The sequence below is a fragment of the Filicampus tigris genome, chromosome 7 (genome assembly GCF_054856515.1).
Source record: "Filicampus tigris isolate MCC_2025a chromosome 7, RoL_Ftig_1.0, whole genome shotgun sequence".
Taxonomy (NCBI): domain Eukaryota; kingdom Metazoa; phylum Chordata; class Actinopteri; order Syngnathiformes; family Syngnathidae; genus Filicampus; species Filicampus tigris.
The window spans coordinates 21,287,405-21,312,837 of record NC_141223.1 but is presented as its reverse complement, the minus strand read 5'-3'; the positions used below and the strand labels follow the sequence as shown (position 1 = coordinate 21,312,837).

The 25,433-nt window shown below is 40.1% G+C and overlaps 1 protein-coding gene across 2 annotated transcripts; it reads left to right on the top strand.

Moving 5' to 3' along the window:
- The first annotated feature begins 3,470 nt into the window (after nucleotides 1–3,470).
- Nucleotides 3,471–24,754, top strand: jam3a (junctional adhesion molecule 3a). Of its 2 annotated transcripts, none has more exons than XM_086036779.1 (9): nucleotides 3,471–3,669; nucleotides 14,625–14,696; nucleotides 14,787–14,900; nucleotides 15,055–15,207; nucleotides 16,793–16,995; nucleotides 18,306–18,405; nucleotides 20,544–20,673; nucleotides 20,748–20,799; nucleotides 23,275–24,754. In XM_086036779.1, the coding sequence occupies exons 1-9, from the start codon at nucleotides 3,492–3,494 to the stop codon at nucleotides 23,308–23,310; spliced, it is 1,038 nt and encodes a 345-aa protein (XP_085892905.1). In that variant the 5' UTR covers nucleotides 3,471–3,491; the 3' UTR covers nucleotides 23,311–24,754. The 2 variants fall into 2 exon arrangements, with proteins under 2 accessions (XP_085892905.1, XP_085892906.1); XM_086036780.1 differs by lacking the exon at nucleotides 3,471–3,669 and adding an exon at nucleotides 3,715–3,867.
- Nucleotides 24,755–25,433: the final 679 nt, after the last annotated feature.

Below are 25,433 nucleotides of genomic sequence, written 5' to 3'. Positions count from 1 at the left end.
TACATTTGAACTGTTCAAACTTGAAGGCTGGTGTGTGTGCTTTCAGCTCATATATATAGGCCTAACTTTTTTTTTAATACAGCAAACTACTAAACTTAATAGTTTAGTTGTTTGCTGTATAGTTTAGTAGTTTGCTGTATACCTGCAGTTTTTAATTGTAATACTACTAGATAATAACAGCTCTAAGGTAAATTCAAGTTTGACTCCTTTGTTCGTTTTCTTACTCTTTTTCATTTTGTTTTTAATGTGCATGGTACTCGTTACGCCCCTGTAGTTGAAGAAAATATTGAGCTCTTACCACGCTTACACGGAATACGACCCTAATTGCATTGCTGCTCTATAGTTACCAACATGGTGACGTTGTGGAAAAAAGCACATTAATACACACTTATATTTAACACATTCCAAGCATTATTGTTGCTTTAAATGACATGATCGAGACAGGCAGCATATGGCGCCACAACAGTAAAGCCTGGATATATCACGCCACCTACTGGTCGTTGACAAGTACAAACTCATTTGAATAAGCACGATGGAGCACGCAATTCATGTCAAAGTCAGATACTCTACTGGATACAATAATTCTAATGCAATCATCTAACTCATGCAAGTGGGATACACTTAAAACATCCAACAAAGTCCACAAATTCAGATTCAGTACTGTGAAATATAATTTTCTTATTTTTAGATGAAAGCCTATTCGCATTTTTGATTAATTAGTATCAAACTGTATATTATCGTTTTCCATGGCTACAAAACCTATGATCTTCAAGCACACTGTCAAAAGTGATGAACATGCATTTCCTGTCCATCTTCCGCCCTTATGCCCTTGTGCGTGACATGTTCACGTAGTTAGCCCACATCGTGGTCTTACAGGCATGTATTTTTTTTAATATATATTATACTGCACATATAAAACCACATTACAAAATGCAAAAATTCAATGTCGACTGAAAAATAAAACAGAGTTTATTAGTCACTGACTTAAAGCTCACACATGAGAGACTGGATGAATTTAAAATATACCATTGAAATGGCAAAAAAAAAAAAAAAAATTAAGGCACATTCAATGCACCGGTCCTTGTGTTAGCTATCAATAAGGAGGGAAGAGAAAAAATGGAAAGATAATTCCACAAAGATTAGCAATACTACACTTTGCCAATTTCTGTGTAAAAGGCACGGGCAGGTAAATGTTGGCATGGCTGTTTTGGTTGCGCCCATTTTACATGTCACAACCAGACTGATGAGATTCTGGGTGAAAATGCAAAGGAGGAAAAATAAACTACCTCTCTGGTAGATCCATTTTGCAGTATTGCTTTGTGAAAGTGGCTCTATACTGCCCACAGCACATTTGCACTGTATTTGACAACATCAATTTACAAATTTCGAGTTGCCATGCTGATATGTCAAAGTGCAAATAGCCACAGCAAAATACTGCTTTGCTCTATAAAAAGCAGAGCGAGACGAATCTACTGTTTGTTGTAAACTACAGATCCCCTTGTATTTGTACACACTGTTCAAATATGACTTTGCAATGTGCAGTATGACACATGCATTATATGCACCAGAGATGAGCACTTGACCCCTTTTTTGCCAGTCTATCCTCTGTCCACGATCTGAGTACCATTACGTCATCGTCCTTCTGTCATCGTCCCACTGTCCATATTCATAAAAATGATCGCCCTCCAACCCTGTCTGTCCTCATCCGTTTAAAGCGCTTCCATCCTTATATTCAAAAAGTCCAAAAAATCTATATGTGGGATTACCATTGAGATACATTGTGACCAGTTATCCACATTAACTCAGCGAAATCTTGTTTGGCCAAGAAGTTTGAGCTCGGCGAGGACTCGTTTGCACACATTAGAAATGTCGTCCTGCAAAGTAATCCACATTTTAATGAAATGTACCTGCAGTCTGCTTACTTTTCATTCCGCAACAATAATGGAATAGTTAGATTTTTTTTTAATATTCAGAATACGTTCCGCCAGTAGAGTATATGTACCTTGTTTTCCCTGAACCTGTGCACGCATGATTTGTGCACACGACGATGTCGCAAAGCGTCCCCACAGATGAGATCGTTATACACCCCACCCCCACCCCCTACGCACCGTGCACACTCTGCATATAGGGAGCGGCGGCCCTGAATTGGGTTGGAGGACAGCATGCTGTGCCCTGCTAAGTGCAGTGTGAAAATGGCTTAACCCTTGTATTGTGTTGGGGTCGAAAGCGACACGTTTTTTAAGTCAATACTGGGGTCAACTTGAACTCAACACAATACAAGGGTTAACCTGATTAATTTCCAACATATCGAATCGGCCTCTTTTTCTTCATTTGCTATTCAAGGAAGGCATTCTCAGATTGGCAGACTAACAAATTTCAGTTAAAAGTATCCACGAGTCGTATGGGCCAAAATTTAAAGCAGCTCTCCAAATCGATTACCATAACGTTTCCAACTACGCTTGCCCTAAAATGTATCTTAAATAGTGGAATGGAACATTATTTCAGTTGTAAGAAGAGCAATGTGGGCAATAATCATGTATACACATGTAGTGACCCTGGTCGATTATATTTGTTCGTGTGTGTGTGTTTTAATTCCACAAAGATGTGGGCCACTTGTCACGATGCTAATGTGAGATTGTGACCAGTGAAGTCCTCAATTTATCAACGAGTTCTGTTCCTACACTGGCGATGTAACCTGAATTTCCGCGTATGTCAGAATTCACCGTTAAAGTCGAAATTTACATCAAAATGATTGGTATAAAAAACCCGAAAATACATTAAAATAAAAACACAAGATGCTATACTTAGCATTACTGCTGAGAAGTGGATGGAGGGAAGGAGGGTGAAAAAGGCAAAGAAAGATACTGGCGGCGCGCACAGACACGATCGACACACTTTGCGCATGCACAACGTGCAAGGAATGCTGGTCTTTGTAGTACAGGAAGTGCTTGTATGCGGAAGTGCGTTGTTGGGTGCGAAACCCATCGCAAATACACAAGCTGAGGTAAAGAAGCTCAGAGATGCATCACTAAAGCACACTTTTGGAGTGAGGAGTAAACTATCTGCTTCATTCATGTGGTTGAGTGACAAGAATATCAAGTGCTTTATTGATAGTTGAAAGCAACGCGTGGAAATTATGTCCACTGAGTCACGACGCAGTGTGTCGCCGTCACAGTGGATTATTCAAATGCTGGAGCAACTCTGTCCGCTCATTCATGTAAACGGGATTTTCAGAATGTTTCAGAAATCGGAATTTTGACCTTAACCCAAGTATTGACTGCATGTAAACGTAGTCAATGTGGTGCTGGGGACAAAAGAGAAGAAGGGGCACGGGCGTTGTAAAGTAGAAACGTCGTAGGTCGCGTACGTCGTAATTCGAGGACTGCCTGAATTGTATATCGCTCTATCGCTTGACTTCAGCAGGTGTTTGTAGCCTGCGAGACATTACGCAGGGCTTCCTTACAAATCACTGTAGCTATGGAAACTGGTCGATGGCAACATCCACCAGTTCTCTCTCTCGCTCCCGCTTTCTCTCTTTCCGTGTCCCCCCATCCTCCTCGTACCTTCTGCGAGGTGGCGAACGTGTGTGCAACCGCAAACGACAAATGAGACGCTGCAAGATGGCGATTGTGCGACTGATAGCGTGTTGTGTGCTGTACACCAGTCTCGGTAAGACCTCTAGCTATACAGTACATACGCGTGTGTCGCCTTTACGGACGCTCGTGTTGTGATAGTATTCGTGCTCTTAATATTACACGTGACGTAGTTATTGGTCAGCTGCCATGTCGGTCGTGATGGCCAAAAGCAGGAGGACAACATCTGCTTTGTGTGCGGCGTCACTTTGTCTTGTCGTGTGTGCCTTCATGTGTAAGTAGAGCGTCCATGCTGCTTCACTTCACTACTACTGTAAATAATGACTGTGTGTGTGTGACAAAGGCTTTACGTGTATTATGGGGAGACGCTGAGACGAGCTGCTTTTGTTCGACTGTGATACAGCATAGGCGATATGAATGTTATGGAGCACAACAGTAGATGCACCTGAAGAATCTAACCCTATTTGATCCAAACCTACATACCGTGAGAGCCAGAAAATTATAAACAAAAACACCGTCAGTCATACACTTACATTTAGCAACAATAAGGCGTGATTAAAGTCGAAGTCTAATCACAAACATAACTCTACTGACAGACAAGCACAATTCGTAATCGTGTTGAAACTTCCAATATCTTTATGCAGTTGTATCCGTCGCAGCCAATCTTCCTTTTACTTTGACGAAACGTTTGAGTAGGCTTGTGTTGTTAAAATCGACCTTTGTGATTCCTCCTTGCAAAAGGAAGCTCGTCAACGATGGAGGTAAATGAGTGTGCAGCGCATGCAGTCACTTAATATTAATGTATACGGGTAGCCGGCTCATTGTAACGCTGTGGCCATAATTCCAAATCAATATGTATCGCTAGAGACACGCCGTCAATATCAAAATGTTTTTGATATAATGTTTGATAGAGCGTGTTGTAGGCAGAGAGAGACTATAGTGTGGCATTACATTTTACCCGTAAGCACTGCTGGAGGAGTATGGTTGTAAACAACATTGCACATTTCACCACATTACTGTGGACACAAAAACTGTGTTCGTTTCTTGAAAATTAATTTTACTACCAGATATTTTGAATGGTATTTTTCCTCTTGATAGTTGTTCTTGCGCTAAACGATGGTTTGCTGTTCAACAGTTTTGTGCCGTCCTTGCATGGTAATTTTTATGCATGAGAGCCCTTTGGGGGGAAAAAAAAATCATAGTATGGGGTTATTTTGTTGTTTGCTTCAAACCCTATGTTGTTGGATTAGGATAGTGGACCATTTAAAAAATGCATTGAGAAATGTATTCTGAAAAAATATATGTATTACGAGCACATTTTGCACATATGCACACATTTTTTCCCCCCCCCCACCATTTAAATTGCCCATCCCTAATGTAGACTTTCACACAGATGAGGAGTGTCTACTTTCACCAAATAGTCAGATTGATGTATGCAGGGCAAAATTACAATAAGGAAAAAAATAAAGCTATGGTCAGAAAAGCTATGGTGTCATTGCTATGCAGCAAAGCATGTGTCAAAAAAAAAACACACAAAAAAAACAGCACTGCCTGAAAAACGTATCAAGAGGTAAATGACATGCATGGCTAACAAAACATTTTTCTGTGTGAATTGCATCCTTCTCCACACTCTTATGCCAGTCCATAAGTATATATGATTATTAGGTTCATATCAATACTTAGAGTGTGTTATTAGTGTGTTCATACCGATTACACATTTTTACATTTATTTGGCGATTCAATTTGGGTGATTTTCTGCATTACGGTTATGCGCGCGTACACAGGTATTTACACATTTCTAAGTTAGCGTGCACTGTTAGCATTTTTGGTTTTGCACGTCGTGGCCATCAGGCGACTAATGACCCTAACCCACGAATCACTCAGAGGGCGGGTGGTGACGTCTCATCAACCCCGCCAAGAACAACCAGTCGGGCTGATGGATGCGGCCGGTGTTGTGATGATGTGTCGTGCGTGTGCTGGTGTGTGTGCATGCCGTCACCTTGCTGAACGGAAGCCGACGGGTGCGTTGGCTGGCATCTATAAACACTAAATTGCATCCGTAAGGCTTGAACCCCTGACCTAAGTGTGAATCAACGCGCTGACAGGTAGAGTTTCATTTATCAGACAAGTGGTGATGCTGCCAATGACTCTCCTCTTGCACTCTTCCTGTAGTTTTAGCCTGTGAATTATGCAGAGGAATCGTTCAATGCACTGTGTGGCATTGGATAGTAATGTGCTGCATTTACTCAATTACATTTACTTATGTGACGTAAATTCTATGTGTAAGAGTTTAATGCAACATACTTTTACTTGAGTTTTTTTTTTTATGTTGCCAATTTGACATTGATTCACTGATTAAAATAATGGTCAAGGGAATTGAATTAATGTCCATAAAATAAACAGAATTCCAATAACTACAAGTAACACTTGCCAGAGACTAAGTTGGGCTGGAATAAAATATACTAACTCGCTGCAACAATGGACCAGATCGGCGTTACTTGGGGCCCAACCTTTGTGCCTAGCGAAAGTGGAGTCTAACTGTGCACATGGGTGGAATTTTCTTCTGGTATTTTCATAGATGGGCGCAATTACAAATGGGCGTTTGCAACGTTGTGGGAGTAAACACAGCTGATTTGTTTCCTAGCCAATGGAAGCGACTCCTCTCATTTCCTTTACAGTAAATTCAGCATGACGGAAGCACGGTCTCCAGCGACTTTGCTGGAGTCTGTGTAGGAGATCGGCACACGCAAAGTATGTTTATATTTATTTGTACTATATATAAGCAGCACAGTGCTCGACTAGTTAGCACGTCCGCCTCACAGTGCAGAGGTTGTGGGTTCAAATCTGGCCCCGCCCTTCCTGCGTGGAGTTTGCATGTTCTCCCCGTGCCTGGGTGGGTTTTCTCCAGGTACTCCGGTTTCCTCCCACATTCCAAAAACATGAATGGTAATAATATCTTGATAATAAAAACTCTCAATTGTCCCGAGGTGTGACTGTGAGTGTGAATGGTTGGTTGTCTTTGTGTGCCCTGTGATTGGCTGGCAACCAATTCAGGGTGTACCCTGCCTACTGCCCGAAGTCAGATGGGATAGGTTCCAGCATGCCCTTTTTGGGATTAATAACGTGTCTGAATTTGCATATAAGGAAATTCAAGATCTCCACTTGCGGATGATGTAAAGTTGGCTGCTGTGAAGTGGGCACTTGGAGATCACCTTCCAGATGGCTCGATGCACGCTGATGTCATATCTATGAATGAAATATGATAACACTCGCACACATCAGCGGAGCAGACAGAATCTGTCTGCCTGCCCTTCGATCAAATACACCAAAATCGCATGACACCAACTGTGCCGCAACTTAGACCTGGTTTCACCTGGTCTAAAGTCTAGTCGACTTTCTGTCACCAAATTGTCAGGTACGGCAGAGGTGTGTAATAGAAAACTACCTCCGTCCGCTGGAGCGTTCTGCCGAATTCCCAAACACGGTAAAAACGAGACTTGCCCCAGCACGGAAATGAAAACACGCCCGTTTTTACACCAAGGGCTCTTATTGTGATTAAACCAAGTCCTGCTAACAAATAGTAATGAATATAAGTTACTAGCGGATCATTTACAAGAAATGTCTATCGTTTTGTCAAACCAGTCTGATGCACAGTAAACCACTTCCTGTGTCAGTGGGTCTCGACTCCACTCCATGTCCGGTCGTTCGGGCACAATATTGTCATCATCCTGAGCATTTGGCTTGTACCCCTCAGATAAGTTTGAGATATCGCTTCCTGTTTCCGTTACTGAGTGGCTTTGTACACTTTCCACATTGAGCGCTGCTATTGTTGTTCATCTAATGACAACGAACTTGCAAGGCTCCCACTTCGGAAAAGCGGTTACGGTACTTTGTCAAATGTACAAAATAGAAATGATTTTTTTCAAGCTTTATATTTAGTACAATGTTTGATTACTTAGATTTCATTTGGCATTTTCTGAAATTACTTCACTCTTGGTCTTTAAATTCTCGGTTAACGTGTATCAATTCGAATAATCGGTCATTACGAGAGGGATATTTTATAGTTTAATACAACATATTAAAATTTGTAAAAATCTTTAACTGTAAACATAAAGTTCGAAGCAGATGACTGACTATAAAATCACATCTTACAGAATCATTCTAATTCATGCACATCACAGTGCTTCTGATGCAGCAGATTGCTACTTTGTTGAATGAACCAAGTGCTGTTCACTTTTGAGAGTAAAGGTAACATTATGAGCAGATGATTAACACCAAACATCTATTTCATTTTAATATTCCAAATCCTGCTGTGTTTTGATAATGAACGCAAACTTCGAGTAGAGGATTGACTATTGTGTGTAACTGAGTCTTATTGAAGCGTGCAGGTCTAAATTGCGATGGAGTAAAATCATCAGTACTTTTGTTTGAATAAACCAAGAACTAACCTTTTTATGTAACAATTCAAACAACACAGTGCAAGTTTCCTGACTTCGATAACATTGTAGACTTTCTTCTACTGCATCGATTCGACTGTTGTGTGGTGAAATGATGGTTATGGTTGGCAGAATATCAATAGAAATGATCCCCTCAGGATCAATAAAGTTTTGTTAATTGTGAAGTCATCCCCCTCGAGGATGATAGAAAAGGGAGTTATTTATTCCATAGAAATGACTTCATTGTTTCAACAGCGAGTATTGCATTATTGTAGAGTAAAAGCGGTTGGGTAACACTTCCTTTCTCATCCCTCTCAAGAATTTATGACAACATGCTCACGGTCTAAACTCCACTGGTTGTTTTCACACACTGGATCCCAACGGTCCAGTCGCTCGCAGCATGTTTGCCGAAGCTGCACTGGAATGTCTGGGAAAGGGGCTTTTTATAGCCGCGTTCATATTTTGGCGCGTAAGAGCATTGCGGGACGTGACTATTGGAGTGCACGTTGCTCCACGCAGCAGTATGCGCTTCGAATGGCGAGTCACTGGAAGAACACAGGGATTAAGATTTGGTTGGGATTATTGTCGTCATTCCCCAATATTGTCTTCACGCTGACCTGCATTTTGCCACAGAGGCACCATTGTGGCGTGGGTGCTTTTATTCCCAGCCCCTATTCGCATTTAATGTTACATTGTCTTCTTGCTTCCCACGGTCCAGATTTTGAATAGGGTGACAACCTCAATACAACTGTGAAAATATTTGACAGTCGCTGGATTGGGGACAACCATTTGACTACATCTTGATGAACAAGGAGGAAAATTGACAATTGTGTCTTTAAAATGTTATTTTCAATGGGGTGGGAGACGCGCTTTGCGAATTTTATTTTGACTTTCATTCTCCTAGAATTCAGATTTCATTCTTGGTAGCCTACATTGTGACTTTTTGTAATATTACAACTAATGTTGTAAAATTTCCAAAGTTTCCACAATGTCAAACACGGCGTATTCGGGCGTTCTGCAAATGGGGTGCGGCGATTTTCATGCAAATGAGGGATGGCGCTAGGATTGGCCGGGAAAAGTCTACTTCCATCATACAACGGCGCAAATGCCCCATTATAGAGATAGACCGATATGCTTTTTTCAGGGCCGATACCGATTATTAGTAGTCAAGGGGGCCGATAACCGATATTTGGAGCCGATAACTGATATTTGGAGCCGATATTCATTTTCAGTAAAAAGGAAAATATTGGCATCAAAATTGTAAGAAAAATGTACTTTTAATTTTGTTGCAATGTCTTTAAGCATTTTTAATTAAACAATGTTTCAGGTTTGCATAATGTTGATTTTTAAAAAAAATATTATTACAATGATTTTTGGGCAATATACAACTCTGTTATTACATTTGAACAAAAAGTTCAGGGGGCACCCAGTGTTGGCAGCATGTCTTAAAAAAGTTAAATGAAAACTTAAAGAATAGCTCCATGTAGTTTTCTACAGCAAATGAAGTCCTCCAAAATTTCAAAATGACAGAAATGGTAAACTCTCACATATCTTTGTTTTGATTTCCACAGTTTTAAATTGATTTATTATCGGCCAGCAGAGTTTTAAAAAAGGCCGTTGCCGATAATCGTCAAAAAGCCAAATATCGGTGGCGATAATCAACCCGGCCGATAATCGGTCTATGCCTACCCCATTACATCCAATTCTACCTGTGCAAAATACCAAAAGAAAGAAAACTCCACCCATACGCACAGGTAGACTGAACCCTGCGCTCGACACGAAAATAGGGCACGGCGACTTCGCTGTCGTAAATTACAGCTTTCACTTTTGTAAAATTATTACTTTAATTTGCGTAAAATTACCACTTTATTCTTGTTACAATAGAACTTAATTCTCGCAATATTAGCAAATTCATTTCCATAATACAACAATTTCATTCTTGATATATTCCAATTTTATTCATGTAACGTTAGGACTTTAGCCTCGTAATATTACAACTTCAATCGTGAAATATTATAACTGTGGTTTTACACATTAAAACTTAGTCGTGGAGCACAATAACAGTTTTCGCATGATTTATCAATAATTTAATATACTCTTTCACAGGCTCTCAACAGATGTCACCTATTAGCCTTTCTGGGAAACGTTAAGCGTGCGCTTCATTGACGTAATAGAACGAACGTGCGCCATATGTGTACAATAACACAATGCACCGTGTTATGAAAGCACCGAATCCATAAATGTCCTGCTTTTCTTCTCAACCTTGCGACTGTAGCTCACGGGGGCAGGGGTTGGGGTAGTCAGGGGGACAACAACCTCTCATGTCTTTAAAGGCGCTTTACTGCTAAGCCATAATGCTACACCTCTGGCCTGTCCGCTGGTGGACAAAGCTGTTAAGGGATAATCCACAAGTTGCAAGGGAATTGTTTGTTGGACAAGCAAGCTCGCCTTGTGTCTCTCAGGATGTCCAGTCGGAATTCGAGTAAAAATAGCTCTCGCCCCCCACCATCGTGTTCGGGGTGGGAAAAGTCAGAGAGGGAGGACAGAAGCCGAGACCTGCGAGTCAGGTCTCATCTGCGCGCGGCGGCACGTTGATACGACTTGATGCTGGGACAGGAGCCGTGTTTTCAGCACTCCCGCAATCCCCCGTGTGTCTGTGTGTGTGAGCATGTTAGTGGCGTCCTGCTTTGAAGCGAGGGGAGTGATGTCGTGTGGTAGCGGGCTGCTTTGAATAAAGACCTCTAAATTAGTCAGAAAGCTGCAGGGGAACAAGGATGTCATGTGGTGTGCGAGGGCTTTTATTTGTCTTAATTCCAGCCTCCATTTTGCTGCCTTTTTTATTCGGCCCCCAGTGGGAGTACGGATTCCTTCATGACCCGGCAGGGGGGCTGTTAAGTCCCATTTGTGCGACGCTATTAGCTACACGAGAATCACCACAGACGCAATCCAGACCTTGTGGATCGTGAAAACAATTCACCCCTGCAAATTTTTAATGACCCTTGATTGTGGGTCACTGCTCATCCAAAAGCGTCTTCATATGCATTTTCAAATAACAATTTAAAACACTGTCGGATTAAACTTGACATTTAACAAAAAAAAAAAAAAAAAAATCAACCTCTTGTGGTGTAAAAAAGAGAAGACTTTTTTTTTCAACGTTACTAAAAGAAAAACATCATAATTGTATGAGACTTTGTCGTGATGAATAGAATTCTGCAAATGTATTCTCATATTTTATGTATACTCTTAAATTTTTCATGGGAAAACACTTGAAACCTACAGTTGAAATTTTACAAAACAAAATGCAACTATTCAGAGGATGAAGTGGTATTTTCTAGATTTTAAAAATTCCCAATTTCACAAAAAGTAATACGATAGTGACATGTTATAATTTTACACAAAAGGTTCTGACAACAATGATGTGAACAATGTTTGAGAAACAGTTATAATTTTGTGAAAATAAAGTAGTAATATTAGGAGAAAATAATCAATATTTAATGTGAGTAAAAGCAAATGCAATTTTACAAGATTAAAGAAATACAATACAATGAAAAACATATTTTCTGAGACTCAAGTGGAACTATTCACAAAATAACGTTTCATTTAAAACAAATATGAGTCTACACCTCCTGTATGCAGAGTGGCAACACGAAGAGAGCTACGGTGTATGATGCAAGTCAAAGACCATTTACCATTTGAATGGAGGAGACGATTTTGTTTGATTATGTATGATTGTATTATTATGATTATTATGATTATTATGTTTTCTGTGCAGAACCTTGGTACAGTAGCGTCGGTTGTCAAAGCGTATATGAATAAAGTTCCTGATTTTTTTTTTCAAGAAAAGATGTAACACTTTATGAAAATACACAGGCAGTATCAATATTTATTACATTGTAATTTTTACATTCAATTTTGACTTTATTCTTGTAACACTTGACTGTTAATCAAAATATCACAAATTTATTCTATACTGTTATTTCACAAGAAGTTGTCATATGTGAGAAGTGTACAGCATTTGATGAGAATAAGTCAGCAAAAGTAGCAATATTACAGTCCTCAATGGTGCACTATTGCAACACGCAAATGTAAATGAGCCTAGTTTCTGAATCCACCTTTTCCTCCTACTCTTCCAATTTTGACACTCACGCATCAGGCTATCGGAAAAAAAAAAAAAATAATAAAATTGGCATTTGCTTAAATAACACAGATAGCTTTGAGGAGTCCACTCAAGCAAGGGCTGCTAAAACCTTAAGAGTTACTGTATGCTCAGTTTGCCCCCGGCCAAACAAGAATGATGATTAAATATGCAGCACATTTAAGCACGGTTAAGTAATTTGCGCTTCAGCTTTTTGTGTCCCCCACACTTTTTGTTTATTGCTCACAATCTGCATACATTTAAAGCATGAAGGCCTTTACCTGCACGGAAAGCTGCCATTATTATAGTTTAGGTTGTAAAAAAAACAAAAACAAAAAAAAACAACAGCTGACATGAATTTATTTAGCAGCAATGCTTTAGTTTGTCAAGCGAGCGCGCGTGACAACGCGACAACACGTAGTGGTGAAGATAATGCGCTGGTCTGGAGCGTTTCTCATGTCATGTTCCAACATCAGGCTTGGTCTCCTCTGTGGTCATCTAACTTTCTTACGATGAACTATTAACAGGCCACACATTACGCTTTCTGCGGCTTTCCTGCGTGCCGCAAAGTCACCCGCGCAATAAAGAGTAGACCGCACTGGCAAACTTGGACCTCGAGGTCGCGTGAAACATTTTGTGGATGCATTGATCGGCCACGTGTGCGCTTTGTAGTCTGGACATGAGTCGGAATAAGAGAATAGTGGGAAAGTAGTAATTGCAACGCCAAGTGAGGGTAGTTTAAAAGGGGGAAAAAAATGGCCTTTCGTGGAGCATTTTTTGTTGCTAATGTTTTGTTGCTAATTGTACGCATTTAATTTTCATGCTCGTTTGAGGCATATTGTTTCATTCGTACCTCCTGTAAAGGATGGTTTAGTCTCTGGAATGTGGGAGTGAGGAATTTGAAATTGACAATCTTTCTTCGATCAGCTATGAAAAACACCAATCTGAATGTTCTGAACTCCTGTTTCCATAGCGGTGTAGTATCAAGCGGAGTCATGCCAGATGTCATATCATCCTGAAGGCTGGCGATGGTTTGCAAGTGCGTGCGCACGTCGCGAACGTTGTCTTTTTTTCGTCAGGGTTCGTTCGAGGTCGCAAACGCTCGCAAAGACGTTCTCAAACGGGTTTTTCCTGTCGCAAAGACGTTTTGAACATGTTCAAAATTTGATGGCAACAAGAAAAAAAGAAATGTGACCATTACATGCTACATGCGCACACACACTTGTAGACCTTCGCCACTAGTTGAGAGTGACAGCTCTTCTAGACACAATCACATATAGTACTATGCTACCTGGTGAAGCAGCATGTGGCTAATGAGCCTAGGTGTTAAGGTTATTGTTGAGCGCCATCTTTCAAAAACTGCTTTATCTAATATGATATATTATAAAAATAATATTGGACAAAGTGGCTGGGGAAGAGGAAGTCTGGGCTGCTGCCTCCCGAGATATATACATTAAATACAACCAATCAAGCTACCAACCAATCAAATTGCATATTCCCTTAAAATGGCTTTTCAGTACAGTTTTTCCATATGACTTTTTTCCTAGATTTTTGGACCCAAGTAAGGATTTATTTTCTCCGCAGAAGTGCCAAAAATCACGACTCTCAGTTCAAGAGTGTTGCTGTAGTGCTGTATTTCAAGTGTGAGGTTTTTCTTCCTCTCTCTGTGGAGCGATAGACATAAGATTGCTCCACACTTGGGGCATGCTGCGATAACTTGACTTGCACTGATGCAAAAGTCCCGGAAAATAATTTCAAGGAAAGAGTGCGAACCCTCTATTGGTTGGAGTGTGCGACGATTATTCAATACAATAATCAGGCACGCTGGCCCAGTGTAAAGGCAGGGTACTGTATATGTTTGTGTAATTGTGTCATACATCACACTAAGAGCTATTTCTAAAGCGTTGCTCCTCTCCTGGGTCTAAATAAGGTGACCACATTTTGATATAGCTCCTCAATTGTGCGTGTGAGTGCCTTTGTGTCCATGCCTAATAAATTGACAAATGAATGTACCCGTAAAGCTCCAAGTCAGCACTCTAACCTACGCCTGCGTCTGGAGTGAAGCCAGAACAATAAAAGCGCGTCACCGCCAGGATATTTATGGCCCGATTCTGTATCATTATGTTTTTATGAGCGGCAATTGAACATTCGGAGCTTCCCCTCTCATGACCCACCGCCAGCCGCATCATTATCCAATTAAACACCATAAAGAGACGCGTTAGACGTGGTGGATGCGATACTATGTGTACCCTTGCTGGGTTTTGGGTTAATCTTCTTGGGTAGAAATAGGAAGCATTAAATACTTCTCGTCGCAGGGAGCTCGTGTGTGTGTGTGTTTATCGTGATAAGCCTCTGTTTATAAGGCGAGTTGCCCAGCTGCTAATGTCTGCTAATGAAAACTCCATCAGGGTGACTCAGCATTAAGTGTTTTTTTTTTTTTCTTCTTCTGTTTTTCCACAGGCCACATCCCATCATCGCTCGCAGTAATCCTCAGAACCACGGACAAGATCGTGTGGGCAAATGAGTTTGAGCGTAAGTTGCCGCAACCTATTTTAACAAAAGTAGCTTTTCTTTCCCTCCCATTTTGCATTGCACTTTTTCCAACCCCTTTCCTACCCGCAGCCGTCGAGCTGACCTGCTTAATAGAGTCCATCTCCACCAACAACCCAAGGATTGAGTGGAAGAAGATTAGGAACGGTATCCCGAGCTATGTTTACTTCCAAAGGAAGATAGCAGGTAAATTGACACGGCAAGTTGAGGAGAATGAATGGCGCTCGGAGAGAACTTGAATTCCGTTTGCGACCTGACCCGAGTCGTGCTGTGTGTTTCAATCAGCCATTGTAAAGTGTTTTTTTTTTTTTTTCTTTCTTTCTCTCTCTCCTTTCAAAAGGCGACTTGGAGAACAGGGCACAGCTCAGAGAGCCAGCCAACATTCTGATCTTCAACGCCACCCGCGCGGATACGGCCGAGTACCGCTGTGAGGTGGCCGCCATTGACGATCAGAGGGACTTTGATGAGATTCTCATTAGTCTTGCAGTGAGAGGTGTGTGACATGAAACAACCATGTAAATCTTTTCTCCGCTGCATACTAGGGCTGTTCGATTTTGCCTAACAAGAAAATCCCGATTATTTTCTCTCAAACTCGATTTTACGATTACGATTCCTTTGTAAAATAAAAAAAATAATGAAAAATGAAGTATTTTGAATGTCTTTTATTTAAACGTAATTTTTCTTTCTTTGAACTCAAAATGCCAGTCAATTTAACTTAATACACACAGAACAATCCATTGGGATTAACAGCATTTTACTTCCACAATAGATTTCAGATCTGTTCGTAATCAAATCAATAATGAAAGAAGTGCATATACCATCTGAAACGAAACCCTCAACATGAGAGAAGGTAGACAGTCAAGTCTGTAAACCAAACAGTCTGTCAGCAAGTCATTTTGCCAACCAGCTAGTGACTAGCCTTTCACCTTTCTCCCTGGTCTTACTTAAACATAAATCGATGATTAGTGCAAAACTGTCACTCAATAATACAATGCACTGTCAAGCTTAAGTACGGATGCACGGTGTTGTGATAAAAAAAAAATGAAAAAAATCGAACGTGTTGATTTGAACGTTTTTAACTTCGTTTTATTCAGAAAATTCGGTTACGTTTCAAAATCGCTTAATCGAGCACGTCTACTGCTTACATGTATGCCCCAAAATATGACTAAGATCACCTGGCAAGTAGTCTAATAAGGGTTTTCATAAATCCAAAAATGAATTCTCATTCTGATTTTGCACTGAGCAAAATTCCATTGGCAATACCTTGAATATTTCTTCATACCACTGAGTAATAGTTGGTGGCTTTTCCTCTATCCAATTAAACAAAAGACATCTTCGTAAAACAAAAGCTCCAAAAGTAAAACAAAAGCTTACAAAACAATTTAAAAGTGTTCTTGTCTGTAAATTTGGAGAGATAGCAGCCCCAGTAGGTATTGACCAGGATCTTATCCACTAGAGGTGTCAGATAATAAAGCTCGGGAGTTTCTGAAGTGTTATTTGTTCATATCTCGCCAAACTTTTATTCTGTTGTCAGTCAATAAGCAAATTATTATGTGTCGTCTTTTTCTTTTCATTTGTCAATGGTCAGAAAAACGAGCGTCAGTGACAGATCGATCTGACGGAATTCCCACTTCTGGCTAAATTACTCAAAGACTCCCCAAGCAAGCATTTTTTTCCATGCATATGAATGTCTTCCTCAAGTCTAACGTGGAGGTTTTCTTCCCTTTCAGCCCAAGTGGCAAGTCTGCCCATAAGCAGTCTTGCGATGTTCTCTGTACAACGATTTACAACATCCACTTGATTTATCCTCCTCACTCACAGTTTCTTCTGCAATAACTTACTTTTTGCTAGTACAGTAAATCGAAGCCAAAAAAAAAACAAAAAAACAACTAAAAACATCTCAGCGTTTGTGCAATCCCAAACACAGCCAAGTTTTTGCCATTGTTTCAGTTCAGTTCAGTCACTTGCTTTCTGCCACCCAAAGTGCCTCGAAGCCTATTGTCTATAGATTTGATAAAAAGCTCGACAGCATTCTGTCTTCAGGAGAAATCAATCGGAAACATGTATGTTGTGCACAGTGAAACCTGTGGTGCCGAGATGCAGCGTGCCTGAGGCGGTCACGGTGGGCACGTCAACCGAGCTCAGGTGTCTGGAGAACGAGGGCTTCCCGGCACCCGTCTACCGCTGGTTCCAAAACAACGAGGAGCTTCCCCAAGACCCCAAGAACACCCCCAAGTTTATCAATGCCACGTACACCATTAACACCGACACCGGAAGCCTGGTACGACACCGCCCCCTTACTTAGTAAAATGTCCGATTCTAATTTGACAACAGACTTGGGGGCACTCGAGTCATATGACTTGACTTGAGTCGAATCAGGCTCAAGTTGTCATTTTTAGGACTTGCGACTTGCTTGTGTGGTTGTGGGTTCGGTCTTCAGCCTTTGTGATTCATCAGTAGGTGAATGGGGTGCGTTTAAATGCAGCCAATTTACCTTTTAAAACCCGAATATTGGCAGTAGTCGGGTTTTTAAAAGCGCACAACGTAAACGCGCACAATAGTCCGAATAGGCCCTTAATCGAGTTTTTTCAAATTCCGCTCAACCGCAAGGAATCTTGGTCTTTGTAGTACAGGAAGTGAGCGTATGCGCTCTCTTTGGCGCGCAACCCACCGGAAACACACGTTGTGTGATAAACAAAACATGAGTAAATACGACACCACACTTTTAAAGCGAGGAGGTAACCGTCTGCTTCATTCGTGCGGTGAGTGGCATGAATAGAATGTGTTTTATTGACAGAACCAAGTTAACAAGCGGAGATGACGTAAATTGCGTCATGCCGTCCTTGCTTCGCCATTTCATTCGGATTATTTAAATGTGGGGGGTAACGCTCTCCACGCAATACATGTAAAAGGGTTTTTCCAAAAGTCTCAGAAATCGGAATTTTGACCTTAACCTGAATATTGACTGCATATTAACATAGCAATTTGAGTACCTAGAAAGTAGAAAAGCACAAGTGAAAGCCTACTTACCATTTACAAGTTATTGGTCATGTTAATGGTGATTTTTTTCTTCTAATGGTATAGTTTGGTTAGAAGTAAAGTTGAGTTAGATTTAGCTTGAAAAGCGACTTCATATGAATTCAGTGCAATAAATTCAATCAATCATAATTTCAGTTGCTGTTTATTTACTTTTTTAAGGTGTAAATACTGTGTGCTTGTTAGTGTTAGGATTGGTGAAAAACCATTATTACTCCACTATTTATTGTGACTGAGCAAGATTGTATGACTTGTCTTTGACTCTACTTGCTTGAAATTTGTTGCCGACTCGACTTGCTTGATTTTTTTTTCCCCACAGTTGCTTGAGACTTGCACATATGTGACTTACTCCTACCTCTGCTTGTGAGGAAGACACTTTTCCCTTCCCCATTATACCCCGCATGTCCAAATGTATATCAGCAAAAGCAAACTGCAGCAAATAAGAACTGTCTGTATTTGTTTGTCACCGTATGCAAACGCCGAGGACACGAGACGTTTTTACATTTTGCCGACTGCAGCTGAGTGTCACTCGACTGACTTGACATTTCCCCTCAGAAATTCCGCAGAGTGAGGAAGGAGGACGCGGGGGAGTACTACTGCCAGGCCAAGAATGACGCCGGCCACGCCCAGTGTCCCTCCCAGTGGATGGAAGTCTGTGAGTGACGTGTGATTGCGTGTGCACTTTTGACCACTATGAGGAAAATGTTGGCTTTGAGTACGTGGATGGCATAGAATGTGATGGGATTGATCATAATTAGACACTATGGATGAAGAATACATTGCTAAATTGGAAAACCTAATTCACCGGTTCCCCACAAAGTAGAGCAGCTGCACTCGTGATTGCACTTTCACCCACGTATACCAGAATACATGCAAAAATCCAAAGGGATATTTGTGGTTGTCTTTGACCATCTACTGTAATTCTTGTGGTAATTTGTCTCACACATGATGAGAAAAGGATTTGCCAGCTATACTCGCTGGACACTTCATTAGGTACACCTGCACCTTTTAATCCAATGTCTATTTAGATTTTTATAAAGTCCTCCAAGTGCCATGCAAAATGTATGTTGACATATTACCTAATGATGTAATGGGTGTTAATTATTACACAGCGCTCAACATATTAATTAAAGCAGGACCGTTATGTGAGGTGTATGCCACAGTTGCCCTACATTAATAACAGTGGTAATTACTACGGCCCGACTGATTGGAATTTTTTTAGGCTGATGCAATATTTGGTCGAGTAAAACTTACATAACCGGTTAAATGGTAGGTTAATGAATGTGATTATCTTTGTCTAATGTTGTAATTTGTATTAAAAGACCTGAATCTGCCAATTTTTGCCAACTTAAAGAAGAAGACTACGCAAACATGTTTTTTTTCAACAATATGTTCTATGCAAGCCCACTAGTTGAAAGAGGGCATTCTAATAAATACTGCGTTTATGGGATAAGTGTTAATCCACTCGTTTTTAGCCATCTCTGGGGGCGGCCATTTTGTCTTCTGTCGAGTGAAAATGACATCACAACTGCTCACAACGACCAATCATGACTCAGATTCAGGTCAGCCATGATTGGTCGTTTGTGAGCAGTTGTGATGTCATTTTCAGTCGACAGAAGACAAAATGGCTGCCTCCTGAGATGGCTAAAAACGAGTGCATTTTGCTGCTTAACTTATATTCCACAAACGCAAAATTAATCATAATGCCATGTTTCAACTAGTGGGCTTGAAAAACGTATGTTTTGTTCTCTCCCACTTTAAGTTCGAGCTGTAACATGGCACACTCTATTCTCTGATGCACATCAAAATCAAACCAACTTGCCAAAGTAATGTTCAATATGGTTTTGTGGCACTAGCTCATGTTTTTTATAGCGTTGACAGATTTTATATTATGGAACTCACCAGTAATCCTTCCATTGTCCACTTCTCACTTGTAGAGTTTATTTTTTTATTTCCCGTATATTTCTACTAGACAGTAAAGTCATTCATTCACTCCCAAGCTGTGACATTTAGCAAAATGATGGTGGCGAGGGATGTGTTGGAGCAGCATTCCATCACAAGTTTTGGTACACATTCTTTTCTAACGTTTTTTGTTTCGTTTTATTTTTTTAATACCGGTACTCTGAACTTGTTTTGCAGAACTGCTATGTCGTGTGAGAAACATTGTGTTATTTTTGAAAAAATTGAAAAAAATATATTTGGGTTGACTTCCGCTTTAAGAGAGCTAACATCGGTCAGGTCATAATAATTACCAATATAATTTATTTATATTTCTGTAATAATGAATACACCAGCATGTGCTGCGTTTACGGTAATGCTAAAATACACTGAACAATAACATATACAGTGATGCAAGACTTGTTTTTGCTCCCATTTTTCATAAGATGAACGTAGTAACCCTTTCATGCACATATGATAACCTACATCAGGTTTTTGAAGGATGTTTTTTAAAGATTGTTTCATAAAGGAGAAAGCAAATTTTGAATACCTGTTCACTGTTGTGACCACTCTCCTTGAAAAGGGTTACAAAACATCTCGCAAATATTGCTCACTAATCTCTCACGTGTGGCATATCAAGCTGACAGCATGATCATTGCACAGTTGTGTCTTGTCCACAACAATATGTCTACTAGTAACAGCTCCACAAATCTACAACCACAATAACGTTCTAAATTAGATGCTGACAGCTTCAGTCCTAAAGGATTGCATTAAACGTGATCTCTTCAGTTCTTAATTCATTTATTGTATATTGGGACATGTTATAAGATAAGAACGTCTGTACCTTTTCACTAGATGATGTTGACATCCTCGACATCGTCCTCAAGTCTGTCGGCGGTGTGATAGCGGTCATCTTTGTGATCGGCTGCATTTGGCATTGCATTTCACGCGCCTTCTCCTCCAAAAAAGGCCAAAATGAAAATGAGTGAGTGTCTTATACCAACCTATTTACTCCAGCATTGACAAGATATGCATTCAACGTCTCGTCTTTTGCTACAGATTCAGTTGGCCGGCGCAGAATGATGGTGTTGACTATGGCGATGCAGACGAGGTACAACATTTTGCATATCCGAGACTTTGAGGCGGGATTTATGTCAAATGTGCTTTTCAATTGCTCGCATACAAATATTTAGAGCACTTTTCTTGCCCACTCATCAAATTAATCTTTTACGTGCCTATTCTTAAAAACTAGTCTGTGAGTGAGTTGTTCAGAATTCTGAGGGATTGTGATGTGAACAGCTAAGCAGAGCTCCAGTGTTAGCCAGGGTTATTATAGCTTGGGATTTTTCATTTCAGTTTCGTACTTATTTTGTTTTGGAAAATGCTTGGTTTTCGTTTTATTAGTTTACGGTTTTGTAATATGGTCTAGTTGTCAGGTGCGACTTTTTTTTTTAAGTAAGGTAAGTGTTGCTTATTAAAAAAAATCTGAAACTTAAGTGCAATAAGTCTAAGAAAAGTGCAGCGCATTAATGCTGCTTCTAAAGTGAAAATTCAGATGAAACACACAACCGATTGTACATGCTGATAAACATTGTGGTTATAAATCCTATCCAACCCTGATGCAACGCTAGCTTTTTGTGACGTAAAAAAAAGCGTCAAAAGTTACTCCACTATTAACCTATAACTCAATTGAAAAAAAAATTAAACCTTTTGAGAGGGGGAGTAAAAATAAATAGATTGAGTCTGCACAAGTGTGCGTGCAATCTTATAGTTGGGTATATATCCTTGTTTATAATTAGTTCCAGTCCCAACAAAAGAAAAAGAGCCCCAAAGCATGAAGCTACTACCACCATGCTTCAGGTATGGTGTTCTTTGGTAAGGGTAAGGGTAAGAGTGTTGTGTTTGTGCCCAAACATATCTTTACTAGATATGGCCAAAAGGTTCAACCATGGATTCATCAGACCATAACACTGATGAGATCCAGTGGTACAGGGGCAAATTTTGGATAGACAGCCTCTCTTGTGCTCCGGAACTGCAATGGTGTTTCATTAAATATACGGTCATTGGCATACTGCATCTCGAGCAACGCTATCTTGTCCAGGTATTTTCCGTGGAGATTCTTGTGAGTACCGTACTTTTAAGATATACTTTTAGATTAGTGGGGTTTTTCCTCTTGAGCAGTATGCTGCACTTGAGACCCATCTCCGTGACAATGCATCTGCTTTTGTCCTTGACGCAATCATAATCAAAATAATCCCAGATGTGGCTCTGCGGTTTTCTCCCAACTTTCGCCATTCTGCTGTTGTTTTGTTTTTGTTTTATACCCATCAAACCTCTTTGTCAATACGTTACGTCACTTCGGACGTTGAGGTGCCGTACGGCTGTCCAGCTGTCGTAAAACCGGCAGCACCACGTTTTACATTTTAAATGATCACAAAAAGCTTACAGAGACCAAAACTGTTAAGGTTTTCGTGGAGGAGGACCCAAACGCAGGAGGCAAAAATCGTGTGCAATATAAAGTATTTAGTCTAAAACAAAAGGCAAACAAGGTGCTGGGATAATACTAAACTAAGAAAAATGTTGAAGACACAAATAAACAACAAGGAACAAAACAACTAAACAAACTAGGACTAGACTGACCTTGACTTTGAATAGTGGCGAGAGGGCTTAAACAAGACAGGACAGAACAGACGAACCAACAAGGGGTGAAAGAAAGCTGGCAACTAAATACAAACAAGTTAACGATACAACGACGAACTCCTGGACAAGACACAGAGGGTAGGAGGAAGCTGGTTGGTCAACACAAGGGACCGGGATGACAAGGACAGGTGGACTCAATAACTTATCGAGAGACAAAGGAACACAAGGAAAAGCATGAAACTAACCTCAAAAACAAAACTCAAAACACAGACCATAACAAAAACGAAGGATATTTTCGCTACAATTAACGTTCATTTTAGTTAGTTTTGTGAGCAGACAATGCTGTTTTAGTTAGCATTTTTCAAAAAACATTCTCGTTTTCATTTTATTTCGTTCACGAAAATGTTTTTTTTAATTTTAGTTTTCGTTATTTCGTTCATTTTGGTTTACGATAATAACCTTGGTGTTAGCACATACTAGCATTAGCTTCTGATGAGCAGCACATAGTCAAATGTTTCTCTAAATTGTCCACAAGGCAATGTGTCTCCGTTGCATGCGCCACATACTCCATTCAGACCTCTGTGATGAAGTGCTTACCTTCATGAGTGAAAATACTTTATGGGCACTATTTTTGTTTCAAAAGCTGGGGTGCGCTCACCTTGCTGCAACCCCCGAGTTCTGCTCACTGTCCTCGCGTTAACAAAGTTGAACGCCGGCCTGCAGTAGAGGGGGGTAACATGTGCTATGTCTCATTTGCATAAGAGAGGACCACTCCCTCGCAACAGCCTGATTTCAGGCAGGGTTTTACAAAAGATTATGAACATTCTTGATCCTTTGAGTATTTTGACTAATTGAATTTGCTGGGAACTGCTTTAAATTGTGTGAAAGAAATGCATAATATTATATGTCCTGAAAGGCTAACAGTGTTTCCCCCCTCCCCACACAGGGACATTTCCGCCACAAGTCATCTTTCATCATCTGAGCGTAGGAAGAAGAAACAACAATGGCGCTGGTGGTTAAAGCGGAAGTCAACAAAAAACATTTTTTCTCAAAAATATGTTCTATGCAAGACCACTAGTTGAAACAAGGCATTCTGATAAATACTGCGTTTGTGGAATAAAAAAGTTAATCCGTCCATTTTTAGCCATCTATGCCCGTTTTGTCACTTCTGTTGCCTGAAAATGACATCACAGTTGCTCATGGCTCAGGTAACGACCAGTCACGGCTGACCTGTTTTCTGAAGCTGATCAGTGATTGGTCGTTACCTGAGCCCTGAATAGTTGTGATGTCATTTTCAGTTGACAGAAATGACAAAATGGCCACCCCCTGAGATGGCTAAAAAGGAGTGGATTTTGCTGCTTAACTCATATTCCACAAACGCAAAATTAATCAGGATGCTGTGTTTCAACTAGTGGGCCTGCTGGGAACATATTCTTGAAAAACATATGTTTTGTTCTCCCCCTTTAAGTTCGAGCTGTAACATGGCACACTCTATTCTCTGATGCACATCAAAATCAAACCAACTTGCCAAAGTAATGTTCAATATGGTTTTGTGGCACTAGTTCATGTTTTTTATAGCGTTGACAGATTTTATATTATGGAACTCACCAGTAATCCTTCCATTGTCCACCTCTCACTTGTAGAGTTTATTTTTTTATTTCCCGTATATTTCTACTAGACAGTAAAGTCATTCATTCACTTCCAAGCGGTGACATTTAGCGAAATGATGGTGGCGAGGGATGTGTTGGAGCAGCATTCCATCACAAGTTTTGGTACACATTCTTTTCTAACGTTTTTTGTTTTGTTTTATTTTTTTAATACCGGTACTCTGAACTTGTTTTGCAGAACTGCTGTGTCATGTGAGAAACATTGTGTTATTTTTGTCCTTCTTCTTCCAAGTGGCCAAGAGTTGAAAGGTATTTGTGCATACCGTAGTTGTACAGGCAATAAATAAGCAGACTGAAAACTGAGGATACCAGATAACATGAGGCATTTATCTGCCTTGAGCATACAGTAGTTACAATTGATGATTTTTTATGTCCAAGTTACCCATTGGATTTGAATACTATATATCCCACAAATTCAGTATTTACTATTAAAAGGGTGGCAATGTATGACATTTAGAGTGCTGTTTGTGTATAAGTGACCTTCTGTGTGTTACTACATTTTTGGGTTGTAGATATTGGACATATTGTCCAGTTTTGCATCAGTATTGTACATAAATGCGCAAACGTTTTCCCCCAGTACCTTATTGTAAATAAGGCAATAAGCTGTTGAAAATGGTAATTCTACTGTACAGTAGTTACTGTCCAGTGCTGTTTCAAACTTTTTTGTGTTCATGATTTGTGTAAAAACTCAGGAACTGTTGTAAAATGCCCACTGTTTATGGTTGATTTTTGTTATGAATAAAGTACATTTGAACTGTTCGCAGTTGAGGGCTTGTGTGTGTCATTTTAGCTGCAAGTTTAATGTGACAAAGAAAATGTAAATATAAATAATGTGAACGGGAAAATGCCTTTTGTGTTATAGTTTACTAAGACTAGTAGTTTGCTTGTTGCGTACAGTTTTTAATTCTAATTTAATAGTAGCCTACCTCCTGCCAGGATATACTGTATTCAACTTTTAAAGTGGAAGTTAACGCAAACATATTTTTTTCAAGAATATGTTCTATGCAAGCGCACTAGTTGAAGCAGTATTCTGATAAATATTGAGTTTGTGGCATAAGTGTTATCCACTCGTTTTTATCAATCTCTGGGGGTGGCCATTTTGTCTTCTTTCGACTTAAAATGACATCACAACTGCTCAAAACGACCAATCACGGCTGACCTGTTTTCTGAATCTGAGCCATGATTGGTCGTTGTGAGTTGTTGTGATGTCATTTTCAGTCAACAGAAGACAAAATGGCCGCCCCCGGAGATGGCTAAATACGAGTGGATTAACACTTATTCCACAAACACAATATTTATCAGAATGCCTTGGTTTAACTAGTGGGCTTGCATAGAACATATTCTTGACAAAAAATGTTTGTGTTGACTTGCACTTTAAGTAATGTATAATCCTCTTTTTTTTTCTTTTTAATGTAATAATTTAATTGGCCTGTGTAAA